Below are 26,411 nucleotides of genomic sequence, written 5' to 3'. Positions count from 1 at the left end.
CTTTACCCCCCTCCTGTCCATGTCCTCACTGCAGATAGGGATTTTGCAAAGCAGTGTTTGCAATTCTGCACATGCTCAGTTTTCAGTGAGTTTCTTTGCTGAGCATTTCCTCCCTTTCACATCTGAGCAGCTCATGTGACTATAGAGTCACACACGTGGGCAGGGGCAGACTGACCATTGAGCCACTGCCTGAGGGCCCTGGGCCACTAGGGGGCCCCATCAGGGTTGCCAGCTTCAGTAAAACCAGGGACAGTATGTATAAATCTGTGTTTTTTTTACATCTGTCTGTGTATACTGTGTGTACATGTATGTGTATACTGTGTGATTGTATACTGTGTGTGTGTATACTGTGTGGCCCCATAATCTCTGATTGCCTGGGGGCCCCATAATCTCCTATTGCCCGGGGGCCCCATGAGTTATCAGTCTGCCCCTGCATGTGGGTGTATACACAGTGGTAAATGACAGCCCACTCCTTGCCTCCTTCATGCCCACTAAACAGCTAAACACAATGGGGGTGGGATATTATATGTAGATTGATGGAGACATCACCTCCCTATTATTCTAAGACTAGAATTAGAAATCCCTACAGTTTTCTCTCCTCTTCGCCTGCGGTGACAGGACGGGCTGCACGGGTTCTGATTGGTCGGTGCCGCCCATGTGATGGCACCGACCAATTAGAATGCTCCTAAACTTACCTCCTTACAAGGTACGTTTTGGAGATTAAGCTGCAGGGGATTTCTAAGCCCCGGTCCGGTGAGGCGGTGACCCGATGTCTCCTAGCGGGTGATCGCCGCACTCCAGGTCAGTGGGACTCGGGGGAGTTGGGTGAGGAGGGGGTCCTGTGTAAGTTCACCTTACAAATTTTTCTGTAAAGGTGAACTTACCCTTTAAATATTTATTTTTACTCTGTATTCCAAAAAACTGTTTTTTTTTTTTAATTATTTTGAACATGTGACCAGCAGCAGAGGACTAGAAGCTCCTACTGCCACTGCCTACAGACAGGCTATGAAAGAGCTGGGTCATGTGCCAGCTGTATATTGAATAAGAAAAAAGTACAGTGCCATCATCTACATACAGAAATAGAAGGGACAATGTAAATTAAACAGTGTGTTTTTATTATCACTTTAAAGGACCTTGCTATTCTCCCTATAATTATCTCCAACTCATCTTGTATGATGTGTAGTTGTTCAGAATTTAAAAAAAGTACTAAGGCGTATTTTGAGGTATACTAGCATCATCACCTCTGTGGTGTTATTTGGGTGTCTCTGTTCTCATAAATATTTTTTTTATATAGGGAAAACTCTCGCAATCATAAATCACATTGACATAACATGACAAATTTACTCTGCTGATCCATTCAGGCTTAGTAAATCTGCCAAGAAAAGTTTTATTTCATTTTAGGATATTTAAGTTACTTAAAGTGACACTAAATTTGGGTTTAAAAAATATATACTGTTCAAGCATACTAGCACATTTTGCTATTGTCTTGCAAGTTTTTCTTTTTTTGAAGTCTATTTTTTCTATGTTTACTACCACTTTGAGAGCAGATGTTTTTAAGTAGCCTTGCAAGATTTGAAAGCAACCTTTCTTTTGAGTATGTATGCGCTATTCTCTGTGGCTTATTGGGGTAGACATCTGTCACACAAGTCGCACAGATGTCAGCCAAGTCGCACCTAATGTCGCACTGACACGCAGCTTTGAAGTGCAATTTCAAGTTAAGTCACACAATTTCAAAGTCGAATTCGGTGTTAATCAGGGCTTACTCTTGCTCACTCCTGAGATGGACAAGGGATTTTGAACTATGAGACTTGTAGTGTGCATAGACAAGTGCACATGACTGTATATAATGTGCACTGCTCATTCCAAACAAACAGGAATGAGGAGAAATAGCAGAGGTTCAGGAGCTCATGGAGGATGTTACAAAGAGGCAGAAAAACACAGTAAGGCCGACAAACATACATGGTTCGAATCTCAGCCGGTTCCTGATTCAAACTGTCAACTTGGGTACAACCAGCCTGCCAGATTCTCTTGTGATTATTGTTAGCAGCTGCTATAGATGCTAGCAATAATCACTGTCTTCTCTTCCCCTGTCCCCCTACTGGGAGAAGACAATTGCTGATTTGCCTATCAACACTGTCTGTGTTGATGGAGGAATCATGCAAATTTCTTTCCTGCAACCCGTGTTTGCAGGAAAGAAATGTGCACCATGTAAAAAATGTATTACAGGATCATAAAGTAGTGGATGTGTATGGATTATGGAGAATAAAGATGTTGTTTAGTGTCTCTTTAATAGAGATAACAAACAGTAATAGATAGATTTGCATCCTGACATTTCTTTTGCCTCACTTCTGTGGGTGGGAAGAACTGTACAGTATGAACATATCCCCCCAACCTTCCTAGATTAACCGGGAACGTCTTGGGATTTGATGTAAATCCCAGAGTCCCGGCAAATCAACCCTGAGTCCCGGATCGGAGCCCAGTGCCAAAACAAGCTCCAGCACTTGGCTCCAGAGGCTTGTCCAGCAGGCCCGCACTAGCCCGAGCACCAGTAACAGCTGGGGTCCTGCAGGCCGCATCCACTGCTCTTCATGGCAGCTGACATCTCTCATGGCCAGCTGCCTGTCCGGGTAGTGCAGAGCCCCATGAACCAGCCTCCTCCTCCTCCTTGGCTCTGATGTAAATAGACAGGAGGAGGAGGAGGTGGGAGGAGGGACAGGGCTCTGCACCCGCTTATCTGAGGTCTGTGAAAATTTCCATATGTTCATTAATGTACAGACACGTGGTACACAGTGCCCATGTCCGTATCCATGTGTGTATCCCCCCGTGTGCGTCCATGTCCGTGTGTGTGTCCATGTCGTGTGTGAGTGTCTGTCCGTATCCCTGTGTGTGTGCCCATGTCCATGTGTGTATGTGTCCATGTGTCTGTGTCTGTGTCCGTATCCCTGTGTGTGTGTGCGTCTGCCTGTGTGTGTGTGTTGGGGGGGTTTGGAGTGCACACACAACAAAGAACTATCATTGGAATGATTTTGGGAGGGGGGCGAGGATATGTGCTAGGGGTCACTATCAGAGGGAAGGATTTGTGCTAGAAGGGGGGGGTTGGATATGAAATATATCACCCCAGCAAATACCTTCTCCCCTCCAAATCAAAGATATGCTGACAGAGGGGACGATCGTGGCACCTGGGACCCCAGGCACCTGTCAGGGCTGGGCTCAGCCCTCCCTTCTCAGTGCTCAGCTGTCCGTTAATTGCCAGCACTCATCGTTCCACAGTGCCTCACCTGGTGATCATTTCCTGCTTGTCAGCCAGCCCCTTCTGGCTGTTTGAACTGCCTGGTTCATTTCTCCCATGCCTTCAACTTAGTCAACATATCTGAAGATTCTCTGCTGTTTTCCTGTTAAGACTTGCCTTGCTGACATCCCTTCTGGTTCCTGATCCTGTTTGCGGTCTCCAACTATGCTGATCTCTGGCTTCCTGATTTACTGGCTTGCACTGACTACCCGCTTTGATTACCAAACCCTGACTACGTTTTGATTACGTTTACTATTTGTACCATTTTTACCACTATATTAAAAGGTGTAATTTTTACTGCATTTTCTGTCTCCATCTGATTCATGGTTCCTGACAGCACCCCGCAAGAGATGCAGGGCAATTGCCCCAGGTGCCCAAGTTAGTGTCGCTCTGCCAAGCAAGTTAGTGGTATTTGTTCCGGTACTGGGCTCCAGGACTTAGGGCTGGTTCACACCATGGCTTGCATAAGAACGCACTGTGCGTTCTTGTGCAATTCACATGCGATACAGGTGCAGTGCAATTTCAACCCATTTATTTGAATAAACTGAAATTGCGCCAGACTGCACCAAATGTAGTGCATGCACTACTTTAAAAATCGCACAGCAACTGGATCACATGGTATTACTGTACCATGCGATTTGGTGCAGACAAACACACTGCATTTGCAACCTGCGTTTGGGGTGTTAAGTTAACAAGTTTATGTGCTGGGGGGATTTGGAGAGGGGAAACTGGGTGGGAGAGGATTTGTACTAGTTAGGGGGTTGTGCTGGGACAAAGTATTTAGGGCGTGGAAGAGGATTTATTCTGAGAGGGGTACTAGGGGGAGAAGGATTTGTGCTTTAAGGTGGAACTTCGTGTTAGGAGGGGGGATTTGTGTGGGAGAAATGATTTGTACTAAGGGGCATTAAGCGTGCAAATTATTCTTGAATTATTATTTTTTTTAGAGGGGGGGGGGTATTTTTTTTTTAGCTGAAAGGGTAATGTGGTATTGCTTGCAGGATAGGGGGATTTTGACCTCTCCTTACCCCTACTCTGTGCGATCCACACCCCTGACTGCTGCACTCTTTTTCTTTTTACTCCTGACTCTTACTATGCATTACACACTCCTGTCCCCTGCATTCTGTGCATTACACTCACGTCCCCTGCATTCTGTGCATTACATTCCTGTCCCCTGCTTTCTGTGCATTACATACTCCTGTCCCCTGCATTCTGTGCATTACACTCCTGTCCCCTGCATTCTGTGCATTACACTCCTGCCCCCTGCATTCTGTGCAATACATATTTCTGTACCCTGCATTCTGTGCATTACACATCTGCCCCCTGCATTCTGTGCAATACAAACTCCTGTCCTCTGCATTCTGTGCATTACACTTCTGTCACCTGCATTCTGTGCATCATACTCCTATCCCCTGCATTCTGTGCATTACACTCCCATCCCCATGCATTCTGTGCATTACTCTCCTGTCCCCTGCTTTCTGTGCATTACACTCCTGTCCCCTGCATTCTGTGCATTACACACCTGTCCTCTGCATTCTGTGCATTACACTCCCGTCTCCTGCATTCTGTGGATTACACTCCTGTCCCCTACATTCTGTGCGTTACATTCCTGTCCCCTGCTTTCTGTGCATTACATACTCCTGTCCCGCGAATTCTGTGCAATACATATTCCTGTCCCATGCATTCTGTGCATTACATATTCCTGTCCCCTGCATTCTGTGCATTACACTCCTGCTCCCTGCATTCTGTGCATTACACTCACGTCCCCTGCATTCTGTGCATTACACACTCCTGTCCCCTGCATTCTGTGCAATACATACTCCTGTCTCCTGCATTCTGTGCATTACACTTCTGTCACCTGTATTCTGTGCATTACACTCCTGTTCCCTGCATTCTGTGCATCATACTTTACTCCTGTCCCTTGCATTCTGTGCATTACACTCCCACCCCCTGCATTCTGTGCAGTACACTCACGTCCCCTGCATTCTGTGCATTACACACTCCTGTCCCCTGCATTCTGTGCATTACACTCCTGCCCCCTGCATTCTGTGCAATAAATATTCCTGTCCCCTGCATTCTGTGCATTACACTCCTGCCCCCTGCATTCTGTGCCATACATATTCCTGTCCCCTGCATTCTGTGCATTACATACTCCAGCCCCCTGCATTCTGTGCATTACACTCCCGTCCTCTGCATTCTGTGCATTTTTTTTTTTTTAGCTGAAAGGGTAATGTGGTATTGCTTGCGGGATAGGGGGATTTTGACCTCTCCTTACCCCTACTCTGTGCGATCCACACCCCTGACTGCTGCACTCTTTTTCTTTTTACTCCTGACTCTTACTATGCACTACACACGCCTGTCCCCTGCATTATGTGCATTACACTCACGTCCACTACATTCTGTGCGTTACATTCCTGTCCCCTGCTTTCTGTGCATTACATACTCCTGTCCCCCGAATTCTGTGCAATACATATTCCTGTCCCATGCATTCTGTGCATTACATATTCCCGTCCCCAGCATTCTGTGCATTACATATTCCTGTCCCCAGCATTCTGTGCATTACACTCCTGATCCCTGCATTCTGTGCATTACACTCACGTCCCCTGCATTCTGTGCATTACACACTCCTGTCCCCTGCATTCTGTGCATTACACTCCTGCATTCTGTGCAATACATACTCCTGTCCCCTGCATTCTGTGCATTACACTTCTGTCACCTGTATTCTGTGCATTACACTCCTGTCCCCTGCATTCTGTGCATCATACTTTACTCCTGTCCCTTGCATTCTGTGCATTACACTCCCACCCCCTGCATTCTGTGCATTACACTCACGTCCCCTGCATTCTGTGCATTACACACTCCTGTCCCCTGCATTCTGTGCATTACACTCCTGCCCCCTGCATTCTGTGCAATAAATATTTCTGTCCCCTGCATTCTGTGCATTACACTCCTGCCCCCTGCATTCTGTGCAATACATATTCCTGTCCCCTGCATTCTGTGCATTACATACTCCAGCCCCCTGCATTCTGTGCATTACACTCCCGTCCTCTGCATTCTGTGCATTACACGCCCATCCTTTGCATTCTGTGCATTACATACTTCTGTCCCCTGCATTCTGTGCATTACACCCTGTCCCCTGCATTTTGTGCATTACATACTCCTGTCCCCTGCATTCTGTGCATTACACTTCTGTCCCCTACATTCTGTGCATTACACTCCCGTCCCTTGCATTCTGTGCATTACATACTCCTGTCCCCTGCATTCTGTGCAATACATATTCCTGTCCCCTGCATTCTGTGCATTACACTCCTGCCCCCTGCATTCTGTGCAATACATACTCCTATCCCCTGCATTCTGTGAATTACACTTCTGTCACCTGCATTCTGTGCATCATACTCCTATCCCCTGCATTCTGTGCATTACACTCCCATCTCCTGCATTCTGTGCATTACATTCCTGTCCCCTGCTTTCTGTGCATTACACTCCTGTCCCCTGCATTCTGTGCATTACACGCCTGTCCCCTGCATTCTCTGCATTACACTCCCGTCTCCTGCTTTTTGTGCATTACACTCCTGTCCCCTGCATTCTGTGCATTACATTCCTGTCCCCTGCTTTCTGTGCATTACATACTCCTGTCCCCTGCTTTCTGTGCATTACATACTCCTGTCCCCTGCATTCTGTGCAATACATATTCCTGTCCCCTGCATTCTGAGCATTACACTCCTGCCCCCTGCATTCTGTGCAATACATACTCCTGTCCTCTGCATTCTGTGCATTACACTCCTGCCCCCTGCATTCTGTGCATTACACTCACGTCCCCTGCATTCTGTGCATTACACTTCTGTCACCTGCATTCTGTGTATCATACTCCTATCCCCTGCATTCTGTGCTTTACACTCCCATCTCCTGCATTCTGTGCATTACATTTCTGTCCTCTGCTTTCTGTGCATTACACTCCTGTCCCCTGCATTCTGTACATTACATTCCTGTCCCCTGCTTTCTGTGCATTACATACTCCTGCCCCCTGCATTCTGTGCATTACACTCCTGTCCCCTGCATTCTGTGCAATACATATTCCTGTCCCCTGCATTCTGTGCATTGCACTCCTGCCCCCTGCATTCTCTGCAATACATACTCCTGTCCCCTGCATTCTGTGCATTACACTCCTGCCCCCTGCATTCTGTGCATTACACACTCCTGCCCCCTGCATTCTGTGCATTACACACTCCTGTCCCCTGCATTCTGTGCATTACACTTCTGTCACCTGCATTCTGTGCATTACACTCCTGTCCCCTGCATTCTGTGCATCATGCTTTACTCCTGTCCCCTTCATTCTGTGCATTACACTCCCATCCCCTGCATTCTGTGCATAACACTCACGTCGCCTGCATTCTGTGCATTACACACTCCCGTCCCCTGCATTCTGTGCATTACACTCCTGCCCCCAGCATTCTGTGCAATACATATTCCTGTCCCCTGCATTCTGTGCATTACATACTCCTGCCCCCTGCATTCTGTGCATTACACTCCTGTCCTCTGCATTCTGTACATTACATTCCTGTCCCCTGCTTTCTGTGCATTACACACCTGTCCCCTGCATTCTCTGCATTACACTCCCATCTCCTGCATTCTGTGCATTACATTCCTGTCCCCTGCATTCTGTGCATTACATTCCTGTCCCCTGCTTTCTGTGCATTACATACTCCTGTCCCCTGCATTCTTTGCATTACACTCCTGTCCCTTGCATTCTGTGCAATGCATATTCCTGTCCCCTGCATTCTGTGCATTACGCTCCTGCCCCCTGCATTCTGTGCAATACATACTCCTGTCCCCTGCATTCTGTGCATTACACTCCTGTCCCCTGCATTCTGTGCATTACACTTCTGTCACCTGCATTCTGTGCATTACACGCCTGTCCCCTGCATTCTGTGCATCATACTTTACTCCCGTCCCTTGCATTCTGTGCATTACACTCCGGACCCTTGCATTCTGTGCATTACATACTCCCGTCCCCTGCATTCTGTGCATTACACTCCTGTCCCCTGCATTCTGTGCATTACACTCCCGTCCCTTGCATTCTGTGCATTACACTCCTGTCCCATGCATTCTGTGCATTACATACCCCTGTCCCCTGCATTCTGTGCATTACATACTCCTGTCCCCTGCATTCTGTACATTACACTTCTGTCCCCTGCATTCTGTGCATTACACTCCCATCCCTTGCATTCTGTGCATTACACTCCTGTCACTTGCATTCTGTGCATTACACTCCCGTCCCTTGCATTCTGTGCATTACACTCCTGTCCCCTACATTCTTTGCATTACACTCCCGTCCCTTGCATTCTGTGCATTACACTCCTGTCCCCTGCATTCTGTGCATTACACTCCTGTCCCCTGCATTCTGTGCATTGCACTCCTGTCCCCTGCATTCTGTGCATTACACTCACATCCCCTGCATTCTGTGCATTACACACTCCTGTCCCCTGCATTCTGTGCATTACACGCCTGTCCCCTGCATTCTCTGCATTACACTCCCGTCTCCTGCTTTTTGCGCATTACACTCCTGTCCCCTGCATTCTGTGCATTACACTCCTGTCCCCTGCTTTCTGTGCATTACATACTCCTGTCCCCTGCTTTCTGTGCATTACATACTCCTGTCCCCTGCATTCTGTGCAATACATATTCCTGTCCCCTGCATTCCTTTCATTACACTCCTTCCCCCTGCATTCTGTGCAATACATACTCCTGTCCTCTGCATTCTGTGCATTACACTCCTGCCCCCCTGCATTCTGTGCATTACACTCACGTCCCCTGCATTCTGTGCATTACACTTCTGTCACCTGCATTCTGTGTATCATACTCCCATCTCCTGCATTCTGTGCATTACATTTCTGTCCTCTGCTTTCTGTGCATTACACTCCTGTCCCCTGCATTCTGTACATTACATTCCTGTCCCCTGCTTTCTGTGCATTACATACTCCTGTCCCTGCATTCTGTGCATTACACTCCTGTCCCCTGCATTCTGTGCAATACATATTCCTGTCCCCTGCATTCTGTGCATTGCACTCCTGCCCCCTGCATTCTGTGCAATACATACTCCTGTCCCCTGCATTCTGTGCATTACACTCCTGCCCCCTGCTTTCTGTGCATTACACACTCCTGTCCCCTGCATTCTGTGCATTACACTCCCATCCCCTGCATTCTGTGCATTACACTCACGTCCCCTGCATTCTGTGCATTACACACTCCCGTCCCCTGCCTTCTGTGCATTACACTCCTGCCCCCAGCATTCTGTGCAATACATATTCCTGTCCCCTGCATTCTGTGCATTACATACTCCTGCCCCCTGCATTCTGTGCATTACACTCCTGTCCTCTGCATTCTGTACATTACATTCCTGTCCCCTGCTTTCTGTGCATTACACGCCTGTCCCCTGCATTCTCTGCATTACACTCCCATCTCCTGCATTCTGTGCATTACATTCCTGTCCCCTGCATTCTGTGCATTACATACTCCTGTCCCCTGCATTCTGTGCATTACACTCCTGTCCCTTGCATCCTGTGCAATGCATATTCCTGTCCCCTGCATTCTGTGCATTACACTCCTGCCCCCTGCATTCTGTGCAATACATACTCCTGTCCCCTGCATTCTGTGCATTACACTCCTGTCCCCTGCATTCTGTGCATTACACTTCTGTCACCTGCATTCTGTGCATTACACTCCTGTCCCCTGCATTCTGTGCATCATACTTTACTCCCGTCCCTTGCATTCTGTGCATTACACTCCGGACCCTTGCATTCTGTGCATTACATACTCCTGTCCTCTGCATTCTGTGCATTACACTCCTGTCCCCTGCATTCTGTGCATTACACTCCCGCCCCTTGCATTCTGTGCATTACACTCCTGTCCCATGCATTCTGTGCATTACATACCCCCGTCCCCTGCATTCTGTGCATTACATACTCCTGTCCCCTGCATTCTGTACATTACACTTCTGTCCCCTGCATTCTGTGCATTACACTCCCATCCCTTGCATTCTGTGCATTACACTCCCGCCACTTGCATTCTGTGCATTACATTCCCGTCCCTTGCATTCTGTGAATTACACTCCTGTCCCCTGCATTCTTTGCATTACACTCCCGTCCCTTGCATTCTGTGCATTACACTCCTGTCCCCTGCATTCTGTGCATTACACTCCTGTCCCCTGCATTCTGTGCATTACACTCACATCCCCTGCATTCTGTGCATTACACACTCCTGTCCCCTGCATTCTGTGCATTACACTCCTGTCCCCTGAATTCTGTGCAATACATATTCCTGTCCCCTGCATTATGTGCAATACATACTCCTGTCCCCTGCATTCTGTGCATTACACTCCTGTCCCCTGCATTCTGTGCATTACACTCCCGTCCCTTGCATTCTGTGCATTACACTCCTGTCCCCTGCATTCTGTGCATTACACTCCTGTCCCCTGCATTCTGTGCATTACACCCTGTTCCCTGCATTTTGTGCATTATATGATCCTGTCCCCTGCATTCTGTGCATTACACTTCTGTCCCCTGCATTCTGTGCATTACACTCCTGTCCCCTGAAATCTGTGCATTACATACTCCTGTACCCTGCATTCTGTGCATTACACTTCTGTCCCCTGCATTCTGTGCATTACAGTCCCGTCCCTTGCATTCTGTGCATTACATACTCCTGTCCCCTGCATTCTGTGCATTACACTCCTGTCCCCTGCATTCTGTGCATTACACTCCCATCCTTTGCATTCTGTGCATTACACTCCTGTCCCCTGAATTCAGTGCAATACATATTCCTGTCCCCTGCATTCTGTGCATTACACTCCTGTCCCCTGCATTCTGTACATTACACTCCTGTCCCCTGCATTCTGTGCATTACACTCCTGTCCCCTGCATTCTGTGCATTACATACTCCTGTCCCCTGCATTCTGTGCATTACACTCCTGTCCCCTGCATTCTGTGCATTACATTCCTGTCCCCTGCTTTCTGTGCATTACATACTCCTGTCCCCTGAATTCTGTGCATTACACTCCTGTCCCCTGCATTCTGTGCATTACACTCCTGTCCCCTGCATTCTGTGCAATACATATTCCTGTCCCCTGCATTCTGTGCATTACACTCCTGTCCCCTGCCTTCTGTGCAATACATACTCCTGTCCCCTGCATTCTGTGCATTACACTTCTGTGACCTGCATTCTGTGCATTACACTTCTGTGACCTGCATTCTGTGCATTACACTCCTGTCCCCTGCATTCTGTGCATCATACTCCTGTCCCCTGCATTCTGTGCATTACACTCCCATCCCCTGCATTCTGTGCATTACACACACGTCCCCTGCATTCTGTGCATTACACACTCCTGTCCCCTGCATTCTGTGCATTACACTCCTGCCCCCTGCATTCTGTGCAATACATATTCCTGTCCCCTGCATTCTGTGCATTACACTCCTGCCCCCTGCATTCTGTGCAATACATACTCCTGCCCCCTGCATTCTGTGCATTACACGCCTGTCCCCTGCATTCTGTGCATTACACCCTTTCCCCTGCATTCTTATACAAAGGTTTTTACTGAACATATCAATCAACATAGTGATACATATAGATACCGGAGGACACATCATGTATACAAATTTGCATAGATTATAAAGTTGCAAAGAATGGTAATCTAAAATAGCAGGATTTGCACTAGATTCCAAAATTACACTGAGAATCTTGTAAGATCAACATATACACATAGTATAACGAAATGCTAATTTCCACTAATTTTACAAATATATTTGCAGAACTTTATATAACCATTATGATAAAGAAAAAAAGAAAGATAAAAAGAAAGCTAAATGCAAAACATAACTCGTCAATGTGGAATTAAAGAAGGGCGAGATATGTTCGTAAGTTGGTTCTCATCATGTGTCCGAGCCCAGCAGGACGTAGCCTGTAGGCTAGTGAGACCTAGAAAAGGGAAGGTAAAAAGAAGGAATAAGAGGAGAGAGGACCAGAAGAAGGGTAAAAAAGGTGAGTGGGACAAAGAATATAGAGAATAATCAGGGAAAAGAAAAGGGGGGGGGGAGGTCCATGGGGTGAGAGGGGTGGAAACTTACTATAGAGAGAGTAATGCTGAGTCAAAACGGAAGGGTGGGAATATGCCACCCATGGTTGCCAGGTCCAAAGAAATTTATCATGCGTATCTGATAATACGGCCGTCAGTTTTTCATTAACCATGATCTCATTTACACGGTTTTTAACTGCCTCAAAGCTGAGAGTGGGAGTTTTCCAAGCCTTAGCTATTGTTAATTTAGTTGCAGTAAAAATGTGGGATGCCAATTGGCCTTCCGGTTTTAGTAATTTTGTGATCGGTTTTCCCAGGATAGCTTCAAAGGGGTCTCTCTTTATATTAGTATTGAAGAGGTTACGCAGCAATGCATATACTCTAACCCATAGTCTGCATACCTTGGGATGCTGCCACCAAATGTGTGCCATCGTACCCTCCCGAGAACACCCACGAAAACACAGGGGGGAATAGGTTGGGATAAAACTAGCTAATCTGGCCGGGGTGTAATACCATCTATAAAGCACTTTATAGGCATTTTCCAGGAAAAGAACATTCCTGGAGCATTTGGACAATGCAATAGTCATGACCTGCCAATCCTCCGGGTCCAACTGCTTCCCAAATTCCGCCTCCCACTGGAGATGGTATGATCTCAAGGGTGGTCTTTTGGAGTTAATTATAGCTGTATATATTAAAGAAATCAAACCCGAGGATTGAGGTTGTGATCTACAATGGCTTTCAAAGGGGGTTAACGTATAGGGGGTTGGTTGAGATTTTATAAGGGTTTGAAGGAAATGTCGGAGTTGTATATAGCTATAGTGCTCCCTAAGGGGGATATTATGGGAGGAGCGTAAGACTGCAAATGGGATGATCTTGGTAGGGGTAAGCATTGAGTGGATATCTACAAAACCACTCTCGGTCCACCACATAAATTGTAGTGGGTTATCGCAACCAGGAGGAAATAGTGGACACTGAAGAAGTCGAAGTAGGGGGAGGTGGGGAGAGATCAAGCCCGCGGAATATTTGACCGTGTCCCATAACCGAAGAGAGTGGGCCAAACATGGACCAATAGTGGTTGGGTGATAGGCTCGGGGGAGCCAGGGAAGGGAGGCTAATGGTATCGGGTGCAAGTCCATCAGATCAATAGTGGCCCATAGCGGCATTTGTTGTTTCTTATGAAGGTGAGATAGTGGAGCAATAGCAGCTGCCGTATAATAAGTGTGTAGATTGGGAACCGAGAGGCCACCATTGATCCTTCGGGCGTACAACACCTGCCATTTAATCCCAGGTTTTTTAGAACCCTATATAAATTGCATAATTTTACATTGGTATATGCGTAGTACAGAAGAGACCTGGACCGGCAAGACCCGAAAATAATATAGCAGCTTTAGTAGATAGGTCATACGGATGGTTGCAATCCTACCAAACCAGGACAATGGAAGGGTGGACCAGGAAGAGAGCATAGCCGTCAGCTTTCTAAACAATGAAGGAAAGTTAGCTTGATATAGGCCTGAGTATTTTGGGGTGAGCCGAATCCCAAGATAGGGTAATGACTCTAGCCATTGGAAGGGAAATGCAGATTGCAGGGCTCCCAACTCAGAGGAAGAGAGGTTGATTGACATTGCTTTGGATTTAGCGGGATTGACTGATAGGCCTGAAAAGGTGGCAAAAGTATCCAAAAGTGTGAGCAGGTTCGGGAGGGAGATTCTAGGTTTAGTGATGGATATCATCTGCGAATGATGATAACTTATGCGGAATACCCACTACCTCTACCCCCGCTATATCCGGATGAGATCGGATAGCCTCCGCCAAGGGTTCCAATGCCAGGATAAATAAGAGTGGGGAAAGTGGGCAACCTTGACGGGTACCCCTTTTAATAGGGAAGATAGGTGACTCGAACCCACAATATTTCACTTTGGCCTGAGGGGAATCGTAAATAGCTGAAACCCAACGCATAAAGGAAGCGCCAAATCCGTAGCATTTAAGTACCTGTGTCAGATAGGGCCATGACAACATGTCAAAAGCCTTGTTGATATCTAATGACAAAAACATTGTTTCTAGGGACCTATTATGGACTATGTGTTGTATTTGAAGGAGACGCCTGATGGCATCACCAGCCTGTCTCCTTGGGACAAAGCCCACCTGATCCTTTTTTATCAAGCGTGGTAGAAAGGAATTGAGGCAGTTGGCCAGGATTTTGGTTAAGATTTTCATATCGATGTTAATTAATGTGATTGGCCTGAAGTTAGCCCACGATGAATGATCCCTATGAGCTTTAGGGGTCATAACGACGTTGGCCGTCAGCAGGTTGGGTGTAAAGGGGAGACCTTCCTTAACTGGATTATACATATTTGTTAGGTGAGGAGCAATAATATCTGCTAATTTCCGATAATAATGCACTGGAGGACTTCTGAGACTTGTATGTCTCAGTCCATCAGAAATGTGTGGGATTCGGATAGGGAAGGCAGAGATAGATTTGTCAAAAAGGTGTCAAGGCCACGGGTGGATGAGTGATCAGGTGCAGAATACAATTTAGTAAGACGGTACCGGAACTCTTCCAGAACTCGCTGGGGATTGCCAGTAACAGTATTGTGACGAGTACGCAATGTAATGGGAGCAAATTTTGGGGCAAAAGTTTGCAATCTGTTGGCTAGCATTGCATGAGGTTTGTTGGCTTTGATGTACCAATTTTGCCAGGCCCAACGTAGGGTGCGTTCCTCCTCATCTGACAAACACAAATCTAGCTCTGTGCGGGCCTTATCTAGGAGTTTGCGATTAGCGGGGGTGGGGGATTGCTTGAATGTCCTTGCTACTGCTTCCAACTTTGACTCTAGCTCGTGGCGTGCCTGTGCCCTCTCCTTTTTGCGTTTAGATGCCAGGCGGATAACATGGCCTCGTAGAACTACTTTATATGCCTCCCATAATGTGACAGGTGACGAAACAGATCCTGAATTAAAACTAAAGTATTCCAGAGAAGCTTTATGGATGTCATTAAGAATCGCTTTGTAGGACAAGAGGGAGTTATTCATCACCCAGGGGGAGAATTGTGGTTTACTAAGCAGAGAATTACAAACCGCTAGGATGGGGTCGTGATCCGACCATGGGGCCGCCAGGATAGAAATTGATTCTATTAAAGGGAGATGCTTGTGTAGAACGAACATATGATCTATCCTAGAGTGGGAGTGGTGAAGGTGAGAATAGTAGGTGTAATCCCTACCCAGGGGATGAAATTGCTGCCAAATGTCTATTTAATCGTGATATTGCAGTGAATGTGAAAAAGTTTTAGCTGCTGGGGAAGGGAGTTTGTGATCCGAAGGGTAATTGTCTAGGGAGGGCTTCAATGTCACATTTGAGTCACCTGCCAGAAGGAGAGTACCTTTCTGATGGGACCTCAACAGGGCGCAGACATGGGTCAGGAAAGGCCCCGGATTTTTATTTGGGGCATAATAAGTCATAATCGTAACCTCGGTATCTTGAATATTACCCTGTAAAATTAGGTACCTACCATTTGGATCTGCTATTTGTTTACTGCAAGTAAATGGGACTGACTTGCGGAAGGCTATCAGAACACTCCTCTGTTTAGTGGGCCCATTATCCAAGTAAACACGGGGGTAATCCGCCGCAAAATATTTAGGATAAGAGGAGGAAGAAAAATGGGTTTCCTGGAGGCATGCGATATCTATTTTTTGTTGTCTGAGGTATTTGAAAACTTTGATCCGTTTCTGAGGGGAGTTCATGCCCTGAACATTCAAGGACAACCAATTGAGAGTCATTGAAATGGAGGGAAACTCCTATATAGTATTCCAGCCAAACACCCCATGGATCGGGAGGAAGGGAAGAAAGGACATGGAGATATAGAAACAAGAAGAGGGAAGGAGAAGGAAAGCAAGACAAAAAAAATAGGTGTGTTGAGAACTTGAAATAGAGCTAACCTTAAGAGTTTGAATGCATCTTTTTGTGGGTTACAGGGCCCACAGTAGGGTGGGACATTGGCCAAGAGAACCGTCTTAGCCAAGTGCCAACACATGAGGGGGAGCAGTGGTCCGTCGGTACCACCGGCCTATTGCATATCAATAAAGTCAAATACAGTTAATTGTGCACAGAGACTAAAAAAAAATAGAGAAGGTTTCTAATGAAACATTTAGGTAGAACCAGCTTAAACAGCGAAAATCAAATACATATAAAAAACCCTGTGAAGGTATAACTGTATGGAGCCTCCGAACGCCCGGCGATGGCAACCACCAGGCCGCCGCCTCCCAGGAACCAGGGGGACCTGCCCGACCTCACCGCAGCAGCAAATCCGCCAAACTCTCAAACAGAGGCAGAGAGCCATCGTGCAAAAGCAGAAGGCACAACCTGGTTATTAAACCAATAAAAAATACCCTTGCAAGGAATACATTGCCCCCCCCAACATCTTAAGAAAAAAAAAAAAAATTAAATTAAAAAAAAAAAAAAATTTCAGTAGACAGACTTCAGGTTGTCCTTTGTGTGGAGAGGGGTCAAAAGGTCCTGCCAGTGTCCATGCCTCTGGGTTGATCACAAGGATGATGAACAACACCCTCCACCGCCATCTCACAAATGGGGCGGCCTAAAGTAGAGCGTTCAAATATATCTACAGGGCAGGGGACCTAGAACAGAACATGGTGCAAGTAAATCGGGGGGGGCATTCCAAGAAGTTCCCAGATGATCTGGGTAGTAAACTAACGGGTAAATATGAATCCTCGGTTGTGGCATAAAGTCTAGCGATCGGAGATCACAAAAATGTAAACAAAGTACCTTCAACCATTATTGGACTTGTGGAAACGGTGAGCCTGTAGATCCTTCAGCGCCTGGGATCCTGGTTGGGAACGTTGGGAGGATTGTCGAGGAGGCCTAGAAGGTCCCGACCTGGAAGAGGAGGACATTGCGTCCACCGGGGACGAAGGGAGGTCCAACTGCAGATCCTGGAAGTGACGTTTCAAATCAGATGGGGAGGTAGCCTGAAACTGGCGGCCCAAGTGGGAAAAAGACAGTTTAAAGGGGAATCCTCATCTATATTTTATCCCCTGGGTTTGTAGAACCTGTAGGTAAGGTTTGAGGCCTCGCCGCCTGGCTATGGTGACCGGAGATAGATCAGCAAACAACTGGAGGGAATGACCTTGAAAAGAGAGGCTTTGCTGATCCCTTGCCGCTTGCAAAAGTTTCTCTTTAGTACGGTAATAATGAAATTTAATAATAACGTCCCTCGGGGGGGCCATCAGAGGGTTTGGGTGCCAGGGACCTGTGAATACGGTCGAACTCGAGCTTCTCCACTGGGATCTCGGGGGCCAGCTCTTGGAAGATTGTAGTGGCTGTACCTTGTAGATCAGTAATAACCTCTGGAATACCGCGTATGCGCAGATTTTCCCTGCGGCCCTATTCTCAGCGTCCTCCAATTTATCTTTTAGGGCCTCAATCTCAGCTGACATTTTATCCACCTCCTACTCGTGGCTCTCCAGCACCGTAGTAGCCAGGTCCATGCTTTGTTCCAGCTGATTGGTGCGGTGGCCTATCTCTTTAAGGCCCCAGACCAGGTCTGAGGTGAGTTTGCGGGAGGCTGCAGTAATCTCGTCCCTCACTATGCTGCGGAATTTATCCAGCAAATTATCAGAGTCCACAGGGAGAGGACTCTGCAGATCTGTGGGAAATTGATGCAGGCTATCTGCAGGAGACGCTGGATCCTCAGCAGAGAGCTGAGTGGCATCTTCTGACTCCAGAGGCTCAGGTGCCATCTTAGGTTTCGCTCTGCCAGGGCCTGGGAGAGGTTTATGGGGCTGCCGGTTCCTGGGCTTAGTTTTAATGGAGCGGTACATTACCAAACGCTTCCAGAGGTAATCCGGAGCCTGGGGAGGTGTGATAGCCGTGTCCCCGCTCGCTCTGTGCAGTGTCAGGCTGGTTTTCTGGTTCCGTTGTTGTGGAGCAGAGGAATCAGGTAGCCATCTCCGTCGCTCGCGCGCATGCGCCCCCCTGTCCCCTGCATTCTGTGCATTACTCTTCTGTCCCCTGCACTCTGTGCATTACACTCCCGTCCCTGGCATTCTGTGCATTACATACTCCTGCCCCCTGCATTCTGTGCATTACACTCCTGTCCCCTGCATTCTGTGCATTACACTTCCGTCCCTTGCATTCTGTGCTTTACACTCCTGTCCCCTGCATTCTGTGCATTACACTCCCGTCCCCTGCATTCTGTGCATTACACTTCTGTCCCCTGCATTCTGTCCATTACACTCCTGCCCCCTGCATTCTGTGCATTACACTCCTGTCCTCTGAATTCTGTGCAATACATATTCCTGTCGCCTGCATTCTGTGCAATACATACTCCTGCCCCCTGCATTCTGTGCATTAAACTCCCGTCCCTTGCATTCTGTGCATTACATACTCCTGTCCCCTGCATTCTGTGCATTACACTCCCGTCCCCTGCATTCTGTGCATTACATTCCTGTCCCCTGCATTCTGTGCATTACACTCCCGTCCCTTGCATTCTGTGCATTACACTCCCATCCCCTGCATTCTGTGCATTACACTTCTGTCCCCTGCATTCTGTGCATTACACTCCTGTCCCCTGCTTTCTGTGCATTACACTCACGTCCCCTGCATTCTGTGTATTACACACTCCTGTCCCCTGCATTCTGTGCATTACACACCTGTCCCCTGAATTCTGTGCATTACATACTCCTGTACCCTGCATTCTGTGCATTACACTCCCGTCCCCTGCATTCTGTGCATTACACTCCTGTCCCCTGCATTCTGTGCATTACACTCACGTCCCCTGCATTCTGTGCATTACACACTCCTGTCTCCTGCATTCTGTGCATTACACACCTGTCCCCTGAATTCTGTGCATTACATACTCCTGTACCCTGCATTCTGTGCATTACACTTCTGTCCCCTGCATTCTGTGCATTACACTCCCGTCCCTTGCATTCTGTGCATTACATACTCCTGTCCCCTGCATTCTGTGCATTACACTCCTGTCCCCTGCATTCTGTGCATTACACTCCCATCCTTTGCATTCTGTGCATTACACTCCTGTCCCCTGAATTCTGTGCAATACATATTCCTGTCCCCTGCATTCTGTGCATTACACTCCTGTCCCCTGCATTCTGTGCATTACATACTCCTGTCCCCTGCATTCTGTGCATTACATACTTCTGTCCCCTGCATTCTGTGCATTACACTCATGTCCCCTTTATTCTGTGCATTACACTGCCGTCCCATGCATTCTGTGCATTACATACTCCTGTCCTCTGCATTCTGTGCATTACACTCCTGTCCCCTGCATTCTGTGCACTACATTCCTGTCCCCTGCATTCTTTGCACTACACTCCTGTCCCCATGCATCCTGTGCATTACACTCCCGTCCCCTGCATTCTGTGCATTATTACACTCCCATCCCCTGCATTCTGTGCATTACACTCATGTCCTCTGCATTCTGTGAATTACATACTCCTGACCCCTGAATTCAGTGCATTATTCTCCTGTCCCCTGCATTCTGTGCATTACACTCCAGTGCCCTGCATTCTGTGCATTACACTCCCGTCCCCTGCATTCTGTGCATTACACCCTGTCCCCTGTATTCTGTGCATTACATGATCCTGCCCCCTGCATTCTGTGCATTACACTTCTGTCCCCTGCATTCTGTGCATTACAGTCCCGTCCCTTGCATTCTGTGCACTACATACTCCTGACCCCTGCATTCTGTGCATTAGACTCCTGTCCCCTGCATTGTGTGCAATACATACTCCTGAACCCTGCATTTTGTGCATTACACTCCCGTTCCCTGCATTCTGTGCATTACACTCTTGTCCCCTGAATTCTGTGCATTACACTCCCATCCCCTGCATTCCGTGCATTACATACTCCTGTCCCCTGTATTCTGTGCATTAAATACTCCTGTCCCCTGCATTATGTGCATTACATACTCCTGTCCCGTGCATTACATACTTCTGTCCCCTGCATTATGTGCATTATGTACTCCTGGACCCTGCTCTCTATGTGTCATACTCCTAAACCCGGCACTGACTGCAGCCTCTACCCAACCTCTTTGCTCTGCATTACAGACTCCTGCACGATATACACAGTACTGTACATTATATACTTCTCACCAAAGTGTTAATTGTTTCACGCCCTTAAGCCCCTCCCATTGTTAAGAGCTTGGCCACATCCACACATTGCCGCGGTGCACTGCATGCGCCGCAAGTCACTTCCTTCAGGTGTCCCTCATTCTGAAGTTCAAAAGTTGGGAGGTATGTATAAGACATGTCAGATACAACTAGGCATCATGTAGTTCCTATTTTATTCCAAATAGTAAAATATCTAAAAGAAAAAAAAGTAGTTTTATTTATTTATGAAATGCATTGAAAAATAAGCCGACATACCTCCTTGGTGATATATCCATCCTTATTTATATCATAGAGATTAAAAGCCCATTTTAATTTTTCATGGACAGTTCCTCGTAATAGAATAGACAGGCCAACCACAAAATCCTGTAGGTGACACAGGAAGATAAACAAATGTTATTATAAATGTAATATATTTTCTCAAATGTTGGCTGTTGCTCAGGGACGTGCAGTCAGGGGAGGCATGTTCATGCCATGAACATAAAAAACCCCAAAACAAAACAAAAAAAAATGATCAAGCTTCGAGGGCCATAGCTTGGCGACCTGGGGTCACAGAGACCCCAAATGGGGGGGGGATGTAGGTAGCTGAAGTCATACCCCGTCACTGGTCAAAACTTGGGGCTCCTACTAGGACCTATGGTTCCGAAGTTAGGGGGCTCCTTGTGCAGCCTGTCAGAATCTACATACAGAGCGTCCAGTTTAACTACAAGCTGGCAAACGCTGTTTTCAGTAGACTGAGAAGTTGAGCTCACAGTGCCTCTAACTTCTTTTATGCCGCGTACACACGGTCGGACTTTTCGTCTACAAAAGTCCGACAGCCTGTCCGACAGACTTCCGGCGGACTTCCGGCGGACTTTCCGCGGACTTGCAGCAGACTTTCTAACGAACGGACTTGCCTACACACGACCACACAAAAGTCCGACGGATTCGTACGTGATGACGTACACCGGACTAAAATAAGGAAGTTCATAGCCAGTAGCCAATAGGTGCCCTAGCATGGGTTTTTGTCCGTCGGACTAGCACACAGACGAGCGGATTTCGGGGTCCGTCGTAGTTACGACGTAAAGATTTGAAGCATGTTTCAAATCTAAAGTCCGTCGGATTTGAGGCTGAAAAAGTCTGCTGAAAGTCCGGAGAAGCCCACACACGATCGGATTACCAGCCAGCTTTAGTCCGTCGGCGTCCGTTGGACTTTTGTAGACGAAAAGTCCGACCGTGTGTACGCGGCATTAGAGGCACTGAGCTCAATGGAGAGCTTGGAGTCTTGGACCTATGGTAAAGTACCATTGCCCCAAGCTGTCCAATAAAAATGCTGTAGTGGAGGCACGCCTCTCACTGCAGTGTCATAGAAGGGGCATTTACTCACAATCCCATGTTTTTCTCACACAGTTAAGAGGGAAAATGAGAACCTGCTGCTGTTGAAAAGGTACTGTTTTAATCAAGCTAAATCATATATTTATATGCTATATGTTATAATATAATAATTTATTATTTACCTATTTACTGTGAAATTACTGGTTGGAAGTTATAACTTCAAACTTCAATAATTTGTCCATTAAGCCACCTGCTTGAGTACAGATTTTGAAAATATAGTAAATTACCTTAAAAACAATATATAATAATTATTTGCATATTACAAACTTATGGTAATTAAACCCTTGCTACCCAGGCCAATTCTGACACTTCTCTCTCATCATTTTTTTTCTAGAAAATTACTCAGAACCCCAAACACAATATAATTTTTTTTTTTTAGAAGACACCCTAGGAAATAAAATGGTGGTCGTTGCCACTTTTTTTGTCACACGGTATTTGTGCAGTAATTTTTCAAATGCCTTTTTTTTTGGAAAGAAACTATTTCATGAATAAAATAAAATAAAATAAAAAACAAAACACTGAAGTTAGCCTGATTTTTTTGTATAATTAGTATAATAGTTATTTCTGGGTTCGTGGGCTCCAGCGCTGTGATTGCCCGGAGCCACGATGACGTTACTCTACCAGTCATGGCACAGCTGCTAAAGAAATGGCACGAGCAAGCCGTTTCTTCAGTGTGCATGCGCCGATGACGTTAGCGCAAGCGTATATGGTAAATATCTCCTAAACCGTGTAGGTTTAGGAGATATTTACAGTACCTAGAGGTAAGCCTTATTATAGGCTTACCTGTAAGTACAAGTGGTGTAACTAGGTTTACAACCACTTTAATTTATTGTATTTATTTATTATTTATTTAGGATTATTTTTATTTATTTGTGTATTTCTTTTCCATTTGTTTATTCATGTATTATTATTATTATTATCATTATTATTATCATATTATTATTATTATATTATTAGTAGTAATAGTATTTTTTAACACCCTAACCCTAACAAAAATAAATACAAATAAATAAATAACAAAAAGATAATAAATAAAATATTAACCCCTAACCCAAACGCTACTCCCTAACCCCAATCCCAATCCTAATCCTAACCTAGCCTTAACTCTAAACCCTTACTCTAACAAAAAAAAAATGATCGAGCTTCGAGGGTCATAGCTCGGCGACCTGGGGTCACAAAGACCCCAAATGGGGGGGGGGGGTGTAGGTAGCTGTAGGTAGCTGAAGTCATACCCCGTCACTGGTCAAAACTTGGGGCTCCTACTAGGACCTATGGTTCCAGAGTTAGGGGACTCCTTGTGCAGCCTGTCAGAAGCTACATACAGAGCGGCCAGTTTAAATACAAGCTGGCACACGCTGTTTTCAGCAGACTGAGAAGTTGAGCTCACAGTGCCTCTCACTTCTTTTAGAGGCACTGAACTCAATGGAGAGCTTGGAGTCTTGGACCTATGGTAAAGTACCATTGGCCCAAGCTGTCCAATAAAAATGCTGTAATGGAGGCACGGCTCTCACTGCGGTGTTCTTCAGTGTGCATGCGCCAATGACGTCGGCACAAGCGTATATGGTAACCGTGTAGGTTTAGGAGATATTTACAGTACCTAGAGGTAAGCCTTATTATAGGCTTACCTGTAAGTACAAGTGGTGTAACTAGGTTTACAACCACTTTAATTTATTGTATTTATTTATTTATTATTTATTTAGGATTATTTTTATTTATTTGTGTATTTCTTTTCCATTTGTTTATTCATTTATTATTATCATTATTATTAGTAATAATAGTATCTTTTAACACCCTAACCCTAACAAAAATAAATACAAATAAATAAATAATAAAAAGATAATAAATAAAATATTAACCCCTAACCCAAATGCTACTCCCTAACCCTAACCCCAACCCCTAATCCTAACCTAACTTTAACTCTAAACCCTTAGAGTTCATATCTATGCATGTGCAGTTTAAGCGTTTTTGCGGCACATTTTTGAAGCATTTTCATGCTTCTGCTTTTTTTGGTAGGAGGAGACTGATTGTCTACCCTACAAAAATGCAACAAAACACATGTTTATGGATTTTTATGCATTTTTTATGCATTCCATTGAAGTCTATGGAGCCAAAAATGCACTTTGATGCATGTAAAAAAGTCCCTGCACCTTTTCCAAAAACGCACTGTAGGAAACTGCATAGATGTAAACAGGACCCATAGGAAATAATATTAAATGGGTTGTGGTGTGCTTCTGCAGATCTGAAAATGCACTAAAAACACACACATATGTGAATCTAACCTTTTACATAGTGTGCAAATGGAAACCTTCATTCTGTAACCCTTGGATTTATAAATAATTTCAACTTTGAGTGATAATCTGACCACATAAAATATACTAACACAATATGAGTTTAAAAAAATCTAGTATGGCTTTTTAGGTTGTGTACTTCCATGGGCCTGCCCTTGTTTTCCGTTTAGTTACCTCAAACTTGATTGCGCCACTTCTGTCCAGATCAAAGGCGTTAAATAGAAAATGCGCATACATTGTGGCATCTGCAGTTACAAGGAGAAAAAGTTATTAAACGAGTGCATACACTATACAGATATATAATATATATTATACATGTGGCGTCATCCCCGCCTGGCCAATGACAGCAGAGACATTAATGTAAAGTTTTTTTTCTTTGAGTTAATTCATTTTTTAGATCTTTTGTAAACAATTTAAGAAATCTTCATTGTAATTTTCTTTCAAGATCAAATCTATATTATTTTGATCCATTGCCGCAGGACCTTTAAATAGTGCGGGGCTCATAGGCCAGTGCCTACAATTTGGTATTCCAGCACTATATGTAGAAAACAACATTTCTGCTTTCATAGAGTTATGATCTGCGTCCTGGAGGTCAGAGACTTTGTAGAGCTATGGGTGGGATAAAGTCTCCATCCCTTGGTCTTACCTGTTATCTTACTTGTTAACCAGATCTTTTTAAAGTGAAGAAAGAGCCTAACTGTACCTGTTTTTAAATTTCCCGCCTATCCTGTCTAACCTGTATAAAAAAGATCAGTGTTCCACCCTATTTCAATCCCTCCAGTTTGATGACGTGATCCTGCAGCTCCATGTAAAGGAGCACCCAAGAACGGCTGTTAATTCCAGGAGCCATGATGTCACCCATAGGCTTCAATGGCCCAGTTGTTTTTACTCAGTTGTTTTTACTGCTCCTTCCTCTCCCCTGCAGCAGCTGCTCACAAACACAGCAGAGTCAGAGCTGCAGGATCATGTGACCAGAGCGGATTAAAAATAGGTAAGTATGCACTTTTTATTATACAGGTTTCGCTGGATAGATAGGAGGAAGGGGGGGAGACATTTTTAATAATAGGTATAGTTAGGTATTTCTTTCACTTTAACTATCCTTAAGCCGGGTACACATGGGTCGAATGTCGGGAGACAACGGCCGACTAAAAAAGAATGGCCAACACTCGGCCTGTGTGTTTGTCGGTCTGTCCGACATTAACTGGCCGGCCCGGCTTCTGTTGGACGTGCATGCTTGAAAACCAGCAGCCAACTGACTCCCGATAGGGTTTGTTCTGGCGGGGGGGGGGCATCCCCCTGTAAGAACACAACAGCTCAGCTGAACTAATCTCGCGGGGTTGAGCGAAAAAAAGAAATGAATAGTGCGTACCCAGCTTTAGCTCTGCACATGCCTCTTGATATGTGAGATGATTAAGACTCACATTGGGCTCTCTCACTGTTAAAGAAGCAGATGGTGGTGCAGAGTGCATTACGAAAATTGTCCCTGGAAGGTGATATTGAGGCCTACCTCAGCATATGTAAGAGAGATGTAAGAGAGAGTTGTTCAAAGATACTGCCCGAAGAGCAGTGGGCAGATATGCTAGCATCGCTTTTAAAGGCCTACTTTGACATGCAATCTCAGGATGCCAAGGAATATCCTAAGCTCAAAGAAGATATTCTATCAGACTTGGAGTTACCATGGCCATCCGAGTTAAGTATATGTGCTTGTGGACATATGACCTTAGTAACCAGATATATGATTTGTTCCGCCCTACAAGAGGTGCTCATGTCTTTGTAGATGGCGGAAAAAGTGGCCTGCAACCATTACATAATGGTCTTAGATCCCCAAAGTTAGCTGGTGTCCCTTGTAAAGTGACATAATACTGCTACCAAGGACTATTTCCAGGATCTGCCTCCCAAGCTGGTACCCTCTAAAAACAGGGAAACATCAGCCTTGGGTAAGACTTTAATTTTAACAAAGAGGTAAACAGGCTCTTAAAGTAAGGGGGTGAGACACTCATGGGAATGACAAGCCATGGGTTGCCTGTGATATAGTTTGATGAAGTTGTGTTTGTGGTGGCATTTGGGTGGCTTTCTTTGAGAGGCGAGCCATAGCAGAAGTACAAGAAGAATTGCTTAGTTCATTCGTTCTCTTTGGATGAATCACACGGCTGCAGAGGAGAGGAACCCTGTCCACTGTCACAGGGAGGCCCAGGGGATGAGGGGGCTGTTGAATTGTAACATGTTACATTTTACACCCTAAATATGGGTTACTAAAT

The 26,411-nt window shown here is 45.8% G+C and overlaps 1 protein-coding gene across 2 annotated transcripts in view; it reads right to left on the bottom strand.

Annotated features, from left to right (window-relative positions):
• The window catches only part of KCNIP3 (potassium voltage-gated channel interacting protein 3), a 240,095-nt gene that overhangs the window by 16,856 nt on the left and 196,828 nt on the right, over positions 1-26,411 (bottom strand). For both annotated transcript variants that reach the window (XM_073622052.1, XM_073622053.1), the window contains 2 exons: positions 24,328-24,398; positions 20,750-20,857 (listed from right to left, as the gene is read on the bottom strand). In XM_073622052.1, the coding sequence (XP_073478153.1) occupies positions 20,750-20,857; positions 24,328-24,398 (179 nt within the window). The remainder of the gene's footprint in view (positions 1-20,749; positions 20,858-24,327; positions 24,399-26,411) is intronic.

The sequence above is a fragment of the Aquarana catesbeiana genome, linkage group LG03 (assembly GCF_042186555.1).
Source record: "Aquarana catesbeiana isolate 2022-GZ linkage group LG03, ASM4218655v1, whole genome shotgun sequence".
In the NCBI taxonomy this organism is placed as follows: Eukaryota; Metazoa; Chordata; class Amphibia; order Anura; family Ranidae; genus Aquarana; species Aquarana catesbeiana.
This window is presented reverse-complemented; position numbering and strand designations above follow the sequence as displayed.